Source organism: Mustela erminea, chromosome 4 (genome assembly GCF_009829155.1).
Source record: "Mustela erminea isolate mMusErm1 chromosome 4, mMusErm1.Pri, whole genome shotgun sequence".
Taxonomy (NCBI): Eukaryota; Metazoa; Chordata; class Mammalia; order Carnivora; family Mustelidae; genus Mustela; species Mustela erminea.
Window position 1 is genome coordinate 147,351,795 of NC_045617.1, and position 14,811 is coordinate 147,366,605.

A 14,811-nucleotide genomic window follows, 5' to 3' on the forward strand; every position below is an offset into this window, starting at 1 on the left:
TGTTCCCACTATAATTCCTGCAACTTTTTCATATGTGATATTGTTACTAATGAAATCTTGGAACGCACTTAAAGAACACAGCTCACACATTTCTTTTGCCATTGGCACCATTTAGAGGGGTGATGGCAAGCCCACAAATTTCCTCTCGTGCCGTGCCCTCTGATGGGCTCAACAACAGAGCCTCCTTTTTGGCCCCTTGAAGCCATCGAGACAGAATGAAAGCTTCCTCTTGGTCCAGAGGGGGAATCTCTTAAGGTTCTTTGCAGGCTTGTTAATATGTATTTGCTCTTTTCCCTTTAACACAGTTCAGCAAAAGGGATTTGTCTGTCACTTGTTCAAAAATGGAAGGCTTGGATTAATTTGGCTCTGTTGGTAGCAAATCCTCCGGGAACAAAACTTGGGGTGGCAGCATTCAGAGCCAACAAATATCCCGGATTCTGTTTTCTTGGTTTTGCCCACCTATGCTGTGCACGCTCTGGCTCTAGATGCCACTCTCCATTCTGGGACGGGGACAAGTGCCAAGCCACCCATGCCCAAGCACGAGAACACCTCTGGTGCCTTGGAAACCAGGCACCCAGGGACCAGCCTGCCAGGGGATCGGGAAGGATCTTGTTGCCAAGACGGCATTCATTTTGGCTGGGGGTGCAAAGACTCACCCTTTGTAGGGGAACGGTTCCACTCTACATTACCATCGGGGACTCAAGGGCAGCACCCATGGCTGCAGAAGTCTGAGACTCCAGACGGTGAATAATTAATCAGATGCTTCAGTCCTCATCCAGTACAACGCATTTATATAATTATAATCTGTGTGTGTGTGTGTGTGTGTTTCAGTGAATCAGATTAGGTGTACTTAAACTGTCCAAACTCTGCAGGCCTTCATTTCCACTTGGTTGTCTGGACCCAGTCTAAAGATATTTATGGCTTTTGACTGGCATCGGAAGGCATTCAGGTTGCGTTGCTAAATGAAACAAGCAAACTGCAGAACAGATCCTATGAAAACAATACATTGAGTGTATTTTCGTGAAAGAAATGTGAACACTTGGCTGTAGGGCAGTGGGCTGGGGATTCTAGAGGACTTCCCCCTCTCTGCCTCATGTGTTTGTGTGTTGCTTGATTCTTAGATCATGGTTTTGATCTGATCCAAAGCCATTGTCTTTGGATCAGATCAAAATGGCTTTGGATCAGATCAAAACCAAATGAACAGGTCTGGTTTTTAGCGTTACTGCCCAAGCTCATGGTCTTCCCAGGCTTGGCAGAGAAGTGTCAGTGTGTGTGTGTGTATACACACACACACATTCAGACACAGTCAAACAATTTCTAATCTTGCTATTTTGGTGCAAAACCTGGTGTGCACATAGTGGGTTATGTTTGGCTAACATTTCAAGATGGTTTCCATTCCCTTAGGACCCTCCTTCCCGACCTCCCCCCAACTTAATAGACTTGTTTAACGCTCCTGAGAAAATGTGCTATTTTGCTAATTTTCTGCTTCTAACCAGAGACCAAGTTGTTATTCTAGTGATTAACCTCGGGGCTCTTCGTATCCATCTGTAAACAACCAACCTGAGAATAAAAGGCTTCAGAATCTGTCACCAAGCCCTGAGTTCTCTAATCCCTCCACTGTTTTCATTCCTTTTTATTTTTGTTCGTTGTGTTGTCTGTGTTTCTTCTTCCTCTCTTTCCCTCTGCCCTCCACACCCTCTCTTTTGTCCTTCCTTGGCTGGAGACAGCTAAAATATCTGTCCAGATCAATGTACGTACAAAGAGAGCACTTTCTCGACCAACAGAACCCCCTTGAATTATTCAGAGTATCTCCCTTTCTCGGGTTTCCCATCCCTTTTTTTTCCTTGACAGTAGGAGCTGGAATGGGGCCCTTGGCAATGGCGCTCCCGGACTTAATCATGAAGGCAGGAAGACGGGGAAGTCTTGTAGAGAAGCAATTGTTCTGGATCATGAGAAAACAGGCAGTGTCACATGTGAAGGTATATAAATAATCCTTACATCAGTACGAATGCTGGGGCCCCTAAACAAAATACAGCCAAATTCTCCGTGATTGGCAGAACTGTAAACAAGACATGGGGGGGAACGGAAGCTCACACCCAGGGCGGGGGTTGGGGAGGCTGCCCACTGTCTGAGCGCAGGCTGTTAAAGGACAGTTTTAGCAGCTGGATAAGCTGAAGCCCAGGAGAAGATGCAACCTGGGGATGACAGAGCATGTCCTAAAAGTCTTCTTTTTTTTATTTTTTATACTCATAGTGACCCCCTCATTGACCTCTTCCCAAATTTTTAAGCCTATGACTTTATTTTTATTTTTATTTTTTAAGATTTTTACTTATTTATTTGACAGAGAGAGACACAGTGAGAGAGAGAACACAAGCAGGGGGAGTGGGAGAAAGAGAAACAGGCTTCCCGCTGAGCAGGGAGCCTGAAGTGGTGCTCCATCCCAGGGCCCTAGGATCATGACCCCAGCCAAAGGCAGAGGCTTAACAACTGAGCCACCCAGGTGCCCCTAAGCCTATGGCTTTAAAGGAGCCAGAAGCCATGAGAGGAATTACCCCGGGGGAAGACAGAGCTGAGAAGCCCAGCCCGGAGCAGGTGCTGTGCCACAAGGAGTGGATGACTGGGAGCCATGCTGGTGCAGCAAAGCTGAAGTCCCACAGCTCCCCAGCCCCTGCACAGGTCCTGGAGGGAGGAGACCCGGGAGAAAGGGGAGAAAGTCTGGCTGACAACACGTCAGGGGAGCCTTGCCAGGTGCCTGGAAAGAGGGAGCAGCAAGCCGACAGATAAGAAGCGGGCTGCCCCAAAAGCTGATGGTGCTAGGGCATGCGAGGCCACCTGCACAGCAGTGGCCTCATGGACCGTGGCATCCAGCACTCTCCCCCTTCCGTGGGCTGCTCTGGCTCCCCGGGACCTCCCCAGCATCAGCCCTTGGCTTTGGCATCTTCTGGAGACACCAGTCATGTAGAGGAGAGCACAAGACCTTTCTAGAAGCAGAGTGCTCCCAGAGCCACGTGGGGTCAGGAAGGACTGCTGGCTTCCTCTGTACTTGTGCTCCCTTCTCCACCATGGCCTTTTCCCCTCAACCCCAAACCATGGTGGAGACCCTGGTGGACCCTCGGTACTGACTCACATGTCACCGTCACCATTTTGCTTCTCTCAGATCCAACAGCCATCATGCCCCCCATCAGGCACTGTGTAAGGAGGTGACACAATTTAGATCTTCATCTCCCCAGAGCACCATGAGACTGGTCTCCTTCTAAACCCATTTTATGGTTAAGGAAGTGTACATCCAGGGAGGTCAGGTGACTTGCCCAAAGAAGCTGGAGGAAGCCACATCTCCCAGTTATCAAGGCAGATACTCTTGCCAGGCTTCCTCTCCCTGACGTCCCCTAACGTTGGCAGAGTGAAGAAGGGTCGCCCTCACGGCCACGACCTGCCCTGACACTGCCGTCATCACTCAGAGTCCAGGGCCCCCTGCGCTACTGCTCATACCCTCCTTACCTGGGGGAGTCAGGTAAGCAGGCTGATGGGTTTCTGGGACTTCAGATGAGCCCCTCCTTAGTCTGCCCCCATCACTCGTTTGGGTCTTTCTCTGGTGGCCTCTTTAAAAATGCAAATATCCCTAAGAAGGGTGACACATTCCAGCTCTCATACTGTGGCTCCATTATGTTCCATCCCGCACTCCTATGAACGCTAAACAATGTCAGCAGCTCATCATTGGCACTGGGAGTGAACAGAAAAGCAAGGGGCACAAAGGGAAAATGGGCTTTGGGAGTCGCTGCGTTAACAGGGATATAATTTTGATTGAACTCGAAACTTTCCTGAGTTCACTAGATGCTGGGCATTTTGCTCAGACTCAGAGGCATATAGAACATGACCAGAATTGGTTTCTATTTGAGATCTGAATATGGGCCATGTGTTGAATAATACTAGGGGAGCATTAATTATAGTAGGCAGTTATATAGAAAAAGGACCTTACTTTTTAGAGATGCTCTTACTAAAATATTTAGAGTTGAGATGTCATAATGTCTGCAATTTATTTTAAAATATTTCAGCAGGATGAAGACGAAATGAATATAGCAAAATATTAGCAGTTGTTAAATTTAGGTGGTAGCTATATGGGATAAGTTGTGTTATTTTCTCTACCTTTCTGTATTTTTGAAAATTTTCATAATAAAAAGTAAAAAGAAAAACCTTTCCAGTAGCTCAAAATCCAGGTTCTATGGCAAGGATGACAGGTTTTGTGGTAAGCAGAATCCAAAGACGGCCCTGTGATTCCTAATCCTGGTTTACATACGCTCATGTAACTCCCTTAGCTAGAGTGTGGGAAAGATTGTGAATATGACGAGATTTTACTTTCATGATTAGGCTATGCCATAGGGACACAGATTAAGGGTTTTTCAGATGTAATTAAGATCCCTGATCAGTTGATTTTGAATGAATCAAAAGAAGATGATCCTCGGTGGGCCAGGCCTAATCAGGAGAGCTGTTTAAAGGAGAGATCACAGGCAGCATGAGACACTCTCTGGGTTGGCCTCGAGAATGCAGAATTGCCATGTAGAGAGGGCCATGTGACAGGGAACAGTGGGGAGCCTCCAGCTGCTGAGGGCTTTCCAGTGCTGATGTCCATGAGGAAATAATTCTGCCAACAACCCCTGATTTTGGAAGAAGACTGTAGGCCCCAGAGGAGACAGAGGTTCTAGCTGATGCGTTGACTGCAGCATTGTTAGACCCTGAGCGGACCTCGCTAATTCATTCCCAGTCTCCTGACCGATGGAAATGGCAAGGTAATAAATGCACGTTGTTTTAAGACAATAAGCTTGTGGTAATTTGTTACAAAACAATGGAATACAAATGCAGCGTTTGGCTGTTGAAGCAAATCTAATTGATTAGAAAAAGCAGTGCTGGACGGGAAAGAATTGCAAGCCTGGGCCTGGCTTCCCTGGGAGAGCACAAGCGAGTCGTGCTGACTGGCAATGTCTGCCTGGGCATGGGAAGGGCGGCACGCGGCCCTCCTACTGCCATTCGCAGTCCCTTTGAGGATTGGAGGGAAATGGGTTATTAATGGACTTTTCTCAATGACAGAATAACCCCAAGGGTTATTCTTGGATCTCTGAGTCAGAGGGGACGCTCACCTGTGAGAAAAGCCTCAGAGAAGGGGGACAGAAAAAGTTATCAGAGTTTAGCTATTGCAAAACAATGCCACGGGCCAGCCTGACGTCTGCAGTGAGACACTGCTCCATCGGTTCTTTCTCTCTTCACAGTCTTCCCTGTTTCCCTTTCCATGGCCTCGAATTCAAACATGCACAGGTGTTCCATGAGTTGGAAAAATCAACCCCAAACAAAGTCACCCGATCCCCTGCTACTTCTGACTCGCACTGTCTTGAACACGGCGGGGCTCTTGACCACCCTGGAGCAAAGCCAGAACCCCTTCCTTTCTCAGACGCTTATGCCAAAGAGGTCGGGACTGGCCTGCTTCATGTCCGACTCGGAGGAAGCATTTATTAATAATCATTGTTTCATAGGAAAACTGTGCAGAAACCTTCCCCCAAAGGCCAGATGTTAGTCTCACCACTCAAGTAAAATCACTCTAACAAAACAGGCCTTTCCCCCAAATTCTTGTTTGTGGAGGGTAGGCCGCCTCCCCACTGCTGTGCGTCGACGGATCGGCCCATCCTTTCCCAGTCACACATCCCACCGCAGTGTGTTGTCCGAAACCCGAGGGACCACAGCCCTTTCCCCCGGACGCAGAAACTGAAATCTGAACTTCCAAGCAGGCTCAGGTGAAAGCAGCAGATGAGTAAGAAGGGAAAGCCTCCAGAAAATTGCTAACGGCTCCTTAATTGTACTAAAGACTTCACCGGGGGCAATTGCTTGCATGTGGGTGCCGTTTGAACCCAACCAGCCGAGCTTGGCCCCTTGCGCTAGTAGGCCGCCACCGTGTTTTTTTATGTTCCTAAACCACTCCTTCCTCTACCACTCCTTCCTCTTAACTGTCTTCACCGGGGCTTCCTCACGTGAGTCTCGCCAACGTCTAACTAGACTTAAGTAACCCCACGTGATGGGAGCCCTTACACTGGGGCTCAGTGGCCCACAGCAGTCCCCTTCTATACCTGAGCATCCTACTGGCTATTTAGCATGTAAAGGGTTCACTGCCAGGGTTTAGACGAGAGAGATCTGACTTAAAAACTAACATGTTTTTGCTTTTCTGGAAAAGTCAGGAAACCTGACAACTTGGAACTCCATTTCTCATGAAAGCAATCTGATGATATCAAACAGTGACTATTTTTCTGTGGGAGTACACATGCTTCTCCCTTTTACCACAGACCCCACCACTCCTTGTTGCCTCCTCAGGCCGAGACCATGATTCCGTTGTAGCTTGTCAGCGTGGCTTCACCATCGCTTTTCTTAGGACAAAAAAGAAAGGGAGCTGTTCCTCACCTCTGTGAAAAGAGTGCTCTTGCTCATTTATTTGCTTCTGTGGCCTAGCCCCACTGACTGAATTTGCTGACATCTGACTTAAGTTACTCTTTCCAGCAACAGACACACACCAATATGTTGCCTATTGGTGGGTAATGGTCTGCATACATTTGGAATGTTTTTTCCTTCTCAGATTACCTCAACACTGAAATCTCCCTTTTGGGTAGCGTTCCTGTCAACTCAAGGGGAACCTCCGCATGAGTCTGATCATGTAAGAAGCAGACGACTGGTCCTTTAAAGGAAGTGTCTCCCTCGAGTTTCACCCACTCTAGCTATATGGCTGTTCCATTCAGACGCTGCATATTCTCCCCACCCCCACCCATCCTGGAATAAACGGAAGTTCCAGTTCACACAACTCCTTGACTAGTATAAATATTTATCTGTATTTTCCATCTAGATGCAGAAAGAGGCCCCCTCTCGCATGCTACTTGAAACAGTGTATTTTGTTACCCCGCATCGGGATTGAGCTGCAGGAAGCAAACAGGAAGAGAGAGAAGAGGAGAAGGAAGGCCTCAGGAGAGGGGCCCAGGACGCCGGAGAAGGGGGCAGGTAGCAGCACGTAAGGGAAAGTTGGAGAAGGCAGGCCGGTCGCAAGGAGGGGTGCAGGCCACACCCTTGGGACACTCACGGTTGAGCTGTCGCCTCCGGATCCGGTCCCTCCATGGCCTGCTTCGGATCCAGTGCAATCGAGAAGGTAGAACCATGGTCCCAAGGTGAGCCTTCTAAAACCCTCTCATGGCGGGAGCAAAAGGGCACCCAGCAACACAGAAGACAAGTCCAAGTGCATAAAAATTTTTAAAAAAAAGGAAAAACTCAAACCAAAAAAACCCCACCCCTCTTCTCTTTTTTTGTGTCTGAGGCTTCCGTTGACTTCTTTTATCTTACAACTTGCTTTTCCTTTCCTTCCCGAAACTCCCCACCGGCCCGAAGGCAGCTGCCGCGCGGGGCTGTGGGGCCGAGCCTCTCCAGGCCTCCGGGGCCATGTTTTATGCATGAAGATGATGGGGCGGTAATTTATTCTAGCGGAGCTCCTGTGTCGGCTGCACGTCAGCGGAGCTGGGCGCTGGCTGGGGGAGGGCAGGTGTACGTGTCTGCAGGAAGAATGGCCTGAAATGGGAATCCCTCTCCGCAGGCGGGACTGAAGACCAGCGCTTGGCTGCCAGGAACGCGGGGCAGGATGGCTGGAGCCGAAATCAGGGCAATGGCCCTCACGTTTTAGGGCACGTGATTTCTTCACTGCTGGGTCCCTAGCACCTGGCACAGAGCGGGGGAACAATGCATATTTGTTGAGTGAATGAATGGTTCAGTGACAACCAACCTAAAAACTTGTTGGTGCCCCCATGAGTCGTTTATGCCAGTGAACCTGCTTGATTCACGGTCCTCAAATAGGCTTGCTTGATTCTGCTGGCCCATGTCTCTCCCCACACTTTTCTCTCCATCAAGGACCACACTCCTTCTTCACCCACCCACTTTGAAATCTCATTTTCCTGTGATGCATTCCTGAAGTCACACGATGGGGCCAGCCCCCACACCCCCTGCGCACCTCACACTCTGGCCAGCGACCAGATGGCCCTCGTCGGTTAAAGCTCTTGCTTGTTCATTTGTTTGACTGACCGTGTGTCCGAATAGCGAGGCTGCTTCTCGGTGACAGGTGCTGTGTAGTCCCTCTCCCCGGGCTGCCGCAGACTGTGTTTTGCCTGAGAAATTGGTGACATTAAGGAGTGGCTGGGGCATTCTGCCTCCCCGGTCTCCACTACCCTGAATAAATGTACAGTCTAACTCAAGACTCTATTGGTTATAAAAACAGCCTGGACACAGGACCCCAGGTCCCCAAACCGCCTTCTACAGACATTGCAGAGAGAGAGGATACGCTCATGATGGGTTGTTCTATCCTACGCAATGCCCCCCCTGCTCCAGACAGCCAACAGCTCTTGATCAAAGCCTTAGGGACAGTCTTGCCATGAGGTCCCAACTGGAAAAAAGTGACAACTCCAATCCCCGAATGTAGCCCAAGAGAATCCAGCATCTGGCTGAAGGCAGAAAACATGTCGTGTCTCTACTGTGTATCCCCCCGGGCCACAGCAGGGGGATGGGGAGCTGCTGAGAGGTGGGAGTCGGGGGGCAGATGGGCGTCACTGATGTCCCTGTGCCTTGCTGGCTTCAGCTCAGAAGGGAGAGAACCTACAGCCCTCCCAGGGTTGGTGCGATGAAATGAGATAAAGTTAAATAACTCTGGGGGTTGGCAGGTGTTGGAAGGTTCCCCCAGGAGCTCACTAGTAAAGCAGGGGTAAAGTCAATTCCAAAATACCTGGGAGCAAACTCTTGGTAGTCTGCTGACTTGCCTCCTGCCTTCATCTGCCAGTGGGGGTAAGAACGACAGCCGCTGCCTTGTGGTTCTGCTGATGTCACAACGGGACGCACGCCAAGGGCTTAGAACTGGGTTCAACGTAAAGAAATTGCTCCTTGTCAGCGGCTCCTGTTGACCAGCAACGCAATTTCACCCACATTGCAAACTCCTCCAGGCCTTCGGTGCCTGATCTGCCAAGTGAGGGGGTCTGGGCTCCCTTATATCAAGACTCCAGAGTATTCATTTCCCAGGGCTGCCATCATAAATTGCCACCAAGGTAGTGGCATGAAACACAAATGTCTTACCTCACAGCTGGGGAGGCCGAAGTCTGGGGTGGGGTCGCAGCTGACTGACAGCGGGGTGTCTGCAGGGCCCCAGAGGAGACTCTTGTTCCTTGCCTTTGCCAGCTTCTAGGGGCTGCTCAGAGTCCTTGAATCTATTTCCGAGTGATCTTTGTTAGCCTGAAAAACCTCCACCTGGCGGGGCGGGCAGGGGGGGGGGCCCTTTATACCAAATGTAGTGACTTGGCAATTCAGGGTCCCATGGGGCTCAGTCGGGTGAGACAACCACCTCGGGATTCTGACTGTGCCTGCCTCTCAAGCTTCGTTTTCTGGAGTAGGGAGTGGAAAAGACCAAGATCAGGATGGAATCTAAGGACGGTAGCCACTGAGAAGGTTGTATTGGCTGTTGCAAATGAACACAGTCCCCTGGAATGATGCAGGAAGTAGAAGAAACCCCCGTATTCGATGAGGGCCTAGGAATGGATGTTCTCACCATCTGGTCTGCTCCGGAGACCCCCCTGCCCCATTGTTCCCAGCAACACAGTCCCGCTCTACATGGCACTTGCCATAAATCAGATCAGGTGGCCACCACAAGGCAAAGAGAGAAGAGGAAGCTCACAGACGATGCTCCCTTCCGCCACCTTGGTTCACTCTGGGCCCTTCAAAGTCTGTGCTCGCAATGAACTTGAGCCTATAGAATGTGATACCAAATGAAGCGTTTTCTTCTTCTTCTTCTTTTTTTTTTTTTTTTGCAATCAGCATCAGACCTTCTCTCTTCCTCATTAAGCCACACATTTCCTCAAGCCTCTGCTGCATGAGTCACTGCTTTCTGATGCACAGAATTTACAGCAGCAGCTGAGGGAGAACAGCAGGCCAGAGGGAGCAGAAAAGTAGAGTTAGGTCCCGGATATAAGGCAGTTGAAAAGTTTGCATTTCCTCTTCTGTAGTGCATTCCAATGCCTATTTGGCCTGTTTGCTCATTATAATCACGGAGAGACTGGGGGCTGGGGAGGGGACCAGAACAAGAAGCAGAGGACTGGCTGCCATGCTTTCTCATTCTTTCTTCTCACTGGCCGTTCTCTGGACCCACAGCTCGCACCATATGGTTCCTTCTTCTGACTTCTTGGAGTCTCACATTTTCCTCCATTAAGCACATACCCTTGCACGCCTGGAATGTTCTCCTCCCAAGGAACATTCTCATTCGTGCTAGGCATGGAATATCAATTTTGACTCTTCTCTGGGCCCATGTTGCTATTAAATTTCCATAAGCTGCAGAATTTCATGGCAAACACAGAGATTCTGCTAGGAGCAACATGTTTAAAAGAACATGGAGGAGCTGGGCGCCTGGGTGGCTCAGTGGATTAAGCCGCTGCCTTTGGCTCAGGTCATGATCTCAGGGTCCTGGGATCGAGTCCCGCATCGGGCTCTCTGCTCGGCAGGGAGCCTGCTTCCCTCTCTCTCTCTCTCTGCCTGCCTCTCCATCTACTTGTGATTTCTCTCTGTCAAATAAATAAATAAAATCTTAAAAATAAAATAAAAGAACACGGAGGGAGGAAGCATAATTATGAGATCCTTCCTTCATATTTTTCCCTTCAACTCATTTGCAATAAACGGAAACGAGATGTTAGCTTCGGGAGAAAGCACGCCAGCGTGTTTATTTCTACTTGAAAACTGTCCTGGGGAGAAAGAGACCTTCAAGGACTCTGTGGAGGATGGAAAGCACGGAGACAAAGCACATTATGCTACTTTTAAAGCAAACCACTAAGGGAAAACTTGGTATTATTTTTAAATAAAAGCTTATCAAACACCAGGAGGAAAGAATAGCACAGCACTAAATTGGTTTCTCTCCTGCCACAAAAGAACATGCAAAGGACAGAGGGTTCAGCTTGTTCTCTGGAAACTGGAACGGGAGTGGGAGCCGGGTCCTTGCTGTGGCTCTCCGGCTGGCTGTCTACCCACACTCATGGAATGAAAACACCAAGAAACAGGCTTTGTGTCGTATGCTTTAAGGAGATATGTGCTTTTATTTCATTTCCCCCATGTTCTTGTTCATGAGTAGATAAGAAAGAGAAGGCCAAGAATGGTTGCTCTAGATAATAATTATCGAATACATACGGTGCCTCACATGTATTAATCCATAATACTGTCATAATAATCCTGAGCCCGTTTTGCAGATGGAGAAACTGAGGCCCGAGAAGTTCAGTGATTTGCCGTGATCACATGCCCAGCAAGTGACGGAAATGAGATTTGAATTCAGACAACCTGGCTCTGAGTATAACTGCAGCCTCTGTTAACTCTTCAGACCGAGTAATTAAAAAGCACTGCTGTGTAACCACACGCTGCGCGTTACATCGTGAGTGCTTCTGATGGGCGGTGCTTCCAGTCCGTTTTTGAAATACGCAGCATTTGGGAAAGAGAATTATGGAGTAATAAAGAATCAGAACATTTGACAACTCTCAGAGAACCTTCTTAGACAACATCACGTCCAAAAATCTCATTTTAGAAAAGATGAAACCAAGGCTCGAGAAGTTGTGACACGTAGAAGTTGGCACAGCAGGACTGGATGGATGGATCCTGGCTGTGCCATCCCCTAACCTCAATACAAGGTTCTTTCCATGGCTGCTGACACCTGATTTCACAGGAGCTTGGAGGCCTAGAACATTGCTGGGGGATGGTTTTTGTGGAGCAGAGACAGAATTGTGAGCTGGCCTCTGAGAGAGAAGCATGAGGCTAAAGCGAGGCCAGTGCCTGCCTTTTCCGTGCGCTCTTCTCGCCCCTTCCAGCCCATCACGGTCCTCTCTCCCTCTCCCCTTCCTCCCTCACAGTGGCTTCTCCACAGCCCTTCCTGTCTCCGTGAGCAGCTCCACCTCCCATCCAGTCGCTGCAGCCAGTGAGCTGGGCCCTCCTCCTTGCTCTCTGCTCCTCATGCCCCGCGTTCAGGGGTTCTACTCCCAGTCACCTCTCCGATCTGCTCCCTAGCCATCCTCACGGTCCCTGTCCTGGCCCAAGCCACCGTCACCTGTCACGCAAACTACCTTAGCGTCTTTGTGTCCCATTTTGGCTGCCTACGCCAATCCACTTGCTGGTCAAAAGAGCCATCCTTGGGGCACCTGGGTGGCTCCATGGGTTAAAGCCTCTGCTTTCGGCTCAGGTCATGATCCCAGAGTCCTGGGATCGAGCCCCACACCGGGCTCTCTGCTCAGCAGGGAGCCTGCTTTCCTTCCTCTCTCTCTGCCTGCCTCTCTGCCTACTTGTGATCTCTGTCAAATAAATTAAAAAAAAGAAAGAAAGAAAGAAAGAAAGAGCCATCCTTTGAAAATCCTGGAATGACCACATAATGCCACCACCGAAAGCCCTTGGGGAAGGTGGAGGACTCTTGGGATAAAATCCAAATTCCCTAACCTCACGAGCTAACTGTTTCCATGAGAGTGGACAGGAAGAGACTGATGATGATGTTCACCTCCTGGGAGAGGGGCGCAAGACAGGAAAGTGCCCGTGCACGGAGCTGAAGCTTTAGGAGGGGGGTCTGGGGTGGCGCCCAGGGAAAGAAATACAGGAATCACTCAGGTATGAGCTCGCTGAGTAGCGACCCCAAGTCTGTCCCCCAAGCCCTCTAAATTGACAACTGCTGCCAGGCCTCACCGAAGGAGAGTCTTATTTTCTCCTGTAATGAAGGGCCCAGATATTTTTAGTTTCACCATAATCGATTATGCGCAGAGTGACCGACATCCATGGCCTCCTCAGGGGAATGAGAGTGAGGCGGCCGTTGTCTCAGCTCCTCCGGCAGCCCGATGGGAGGGAAGAAAAGCATTCGAGCAGGGTCTGTGTCCCCTTTGCGGCAGCTTCCTTTGGGGATCCTCAAGATGAAGAGGACAAGTATTTCCTTATTATACTGAGTGATCAACTTCCAAGTCTTCGATCCCAGTGTTAGTGGGGCTGTACCTTTCTCACCTTGTCAGAAGAGAAGGGGTAAAAGATGCCATGATCTGAAGGTAGCGTCTCTTCTTTCACCCTGAAGTGATCGAAGAATCGGAACCTCCCAGAACTCCAGAGCCAGAGAGACCGAGATGTCACTGCCCCACGCCTCACTTCACGGAAGGGGAAGCAGCGACGCAAAGGACAGAAGTGTCTCATCAGTGCCCCCAAACCAGTTTGTTCCTGAGGCAATCGTAACACCCTGTTGTTCTGGCACACAGCTGGGGACTCTCCACGTGCACAAGTCGTTACAAATCAGGCTTCTCACATACGAAATACACGCATTTCTTAGCAATGTCTGGAACATTCCATTTCATGTGTGAGCCAACAGCATAACAAGGACTGTGTTTTAAAATGGTGCCATGGGGGCGCCTGGGTGGCTCAGTGGGTTAAAGCCTCTGCCTTCGGCTCGGGTCATGATCTCAGGGTCCTGGGATCGAGTCCCACATCGGGCTCTCTGCTCAGCAGGGAGCCTGCTTCCTCCTCTCCCTCTGCCTGCTTCTCTGCCTACTTGTGATCTCTGCCTGTCAAATAAATAAATAAAATCTTTAAAAAAAAATGGTGCCATGAAATAAAACAGTCTCAAAACTTATACAGGGCTTGTTCCCAGAGGGATATTTACCAGATGGGGGTCATGTATATTTGTATATATTTTTAGGACAGGGAGGGAAGAGATGTTTTCCTTATCGAAAATAACAGGGAGGGGTGGCCCCCCTGGACGTCTCTGCCGAGGGTCCTGGACTCACAGGCGTCTGTCCCACCTGCCGGAGGGAGCTCACCCAAGTAGCTCTGACCTGTTTTCTTCACTAGGTTCATCCCATTCAGGTTTTTTTTTATTGTTGTAGGCACTGAGTGTATGAAGATGAATAAAACACGGATTTGGCTTAGAGAGCTTAAAATCCTCTGAAGAATGCAGATTCACAAATAACCGTATGGCCAGATCCCACAGGGTCGGTGTTGGAGGAGTCCCACAGAGTCAGTTGGGAGCCCAGATGATGAAATGATCCTGACAGGAAGGAAAAAGCCAAAGCAGGTCTGGGGAGGCGGCCGCATCTGAGCTAAGCCTTGAAAGACTGGAGGATACCAAGAGGGGGAGAGGAATGAGGAGAAAGGTATGGCCGGCCAAAGACGCATGAGCACTAGGCTGCAGGAGGACACGACAGGTGGCAAAAGAAGGAGGGAAGGTCTGAGGCGGAGTGCAGCCTGAAGGGCAGGTTCGGGGAAGCACCACAGTGGGGGCAGGACAGGACCTTCTAGTCCTGAAAGAAGGGGACTTGTTCTGGCATGTGAGGGCCTCCCTCACCCCTGGGTGTCCTGCCTCCTCCTCCTCCTCAGAGATCTCATGCTTCCTCCCTTCACCACAGCAGGCTTGACAAAGGGGTATCACAGATGCTCTGTGATGCCACAGGGTGTGGCCACGCAAGGACGCCAAAGGACGGCGGTATCTCCAAAGCCCAGAAACTGCCCCTGGGCGTCTCAGAGAGGGCGGGAAGCAGCCTTCATGGGGTTGTCCTGTCCCAGGGTGGGGTGTTGAGGACCAGGGCCTAACGGAGAAGTAAGGCACTCGGAAGACCTGTCTCTGGGCACTACCTCACACTCAGCAAAACCTCAACAGAAAAATAGAAATCAGACAGGAAATCCATTCCTGTACAGAGAGGAAGAGAAACTGATGAAAGGAGAGCTTTGGGTTAACTGGTCAAGATACTTAAAAGTGAAACTTTGAAAATATTA

General features: G+C 49.7%; 1 protein-coding gene and 1 long non-coding RNA gene across 9 annotated transcripts in view; one reads left to right on the forward strand and one right to left on the reverse strand.

Annotated features, from left to right (window-relative positions):
• RIPOR2 (RHO family interacting cell polarization regulator 2) overlaps positions 1-7,463 on the reverse strand; it is a 215,494-nt gene extending 208,031 nt beyond the window's left edge. For 4 of the 7 annotated variants that reach the window (XR_004285260.1, XM_032341263.1, XM_032341259.1 and 1 more), the window contains exon 1: positions 7,106-7,460. Coding sequence is in view for 6 of the 7 variants with exons in the window: in XM_032341263.1 (XP_032197154.1) it covers positions 7,106-7,181 (76 nt within the window). In the remaining variant the exon portion in view is untranslated. Of the gene's footprint in view, positions 1-7,105 lie in introns of all 7 variants that reach the window. The other 3 variants (XM_032341261.1, XM_032341265.1, XM_032341266.1) reach the window with 2 other exon arrangements.
• On the forward strand, positions 3,362-12,257 carry LOC116589246. 2 transcript variants are annotated; one of them, XR_004285267.1, is made up of 3 exons: positions 3,362-3,511; positions 6,611-7,190; positions 11,280-12,257. It is a non-coding gene; the product is annotated as an uncharacterized LOC116589246 (long non-coding RNA). The 2 variants fall into 2 exon arrangements; XR_004285268.1 differs by lacking the exon at positions 11,280-12,257 and adding an exon at positions 7,610-8,748.
• Positions 12,258-14,811: the final 2,554 nt, after the last annotated feature.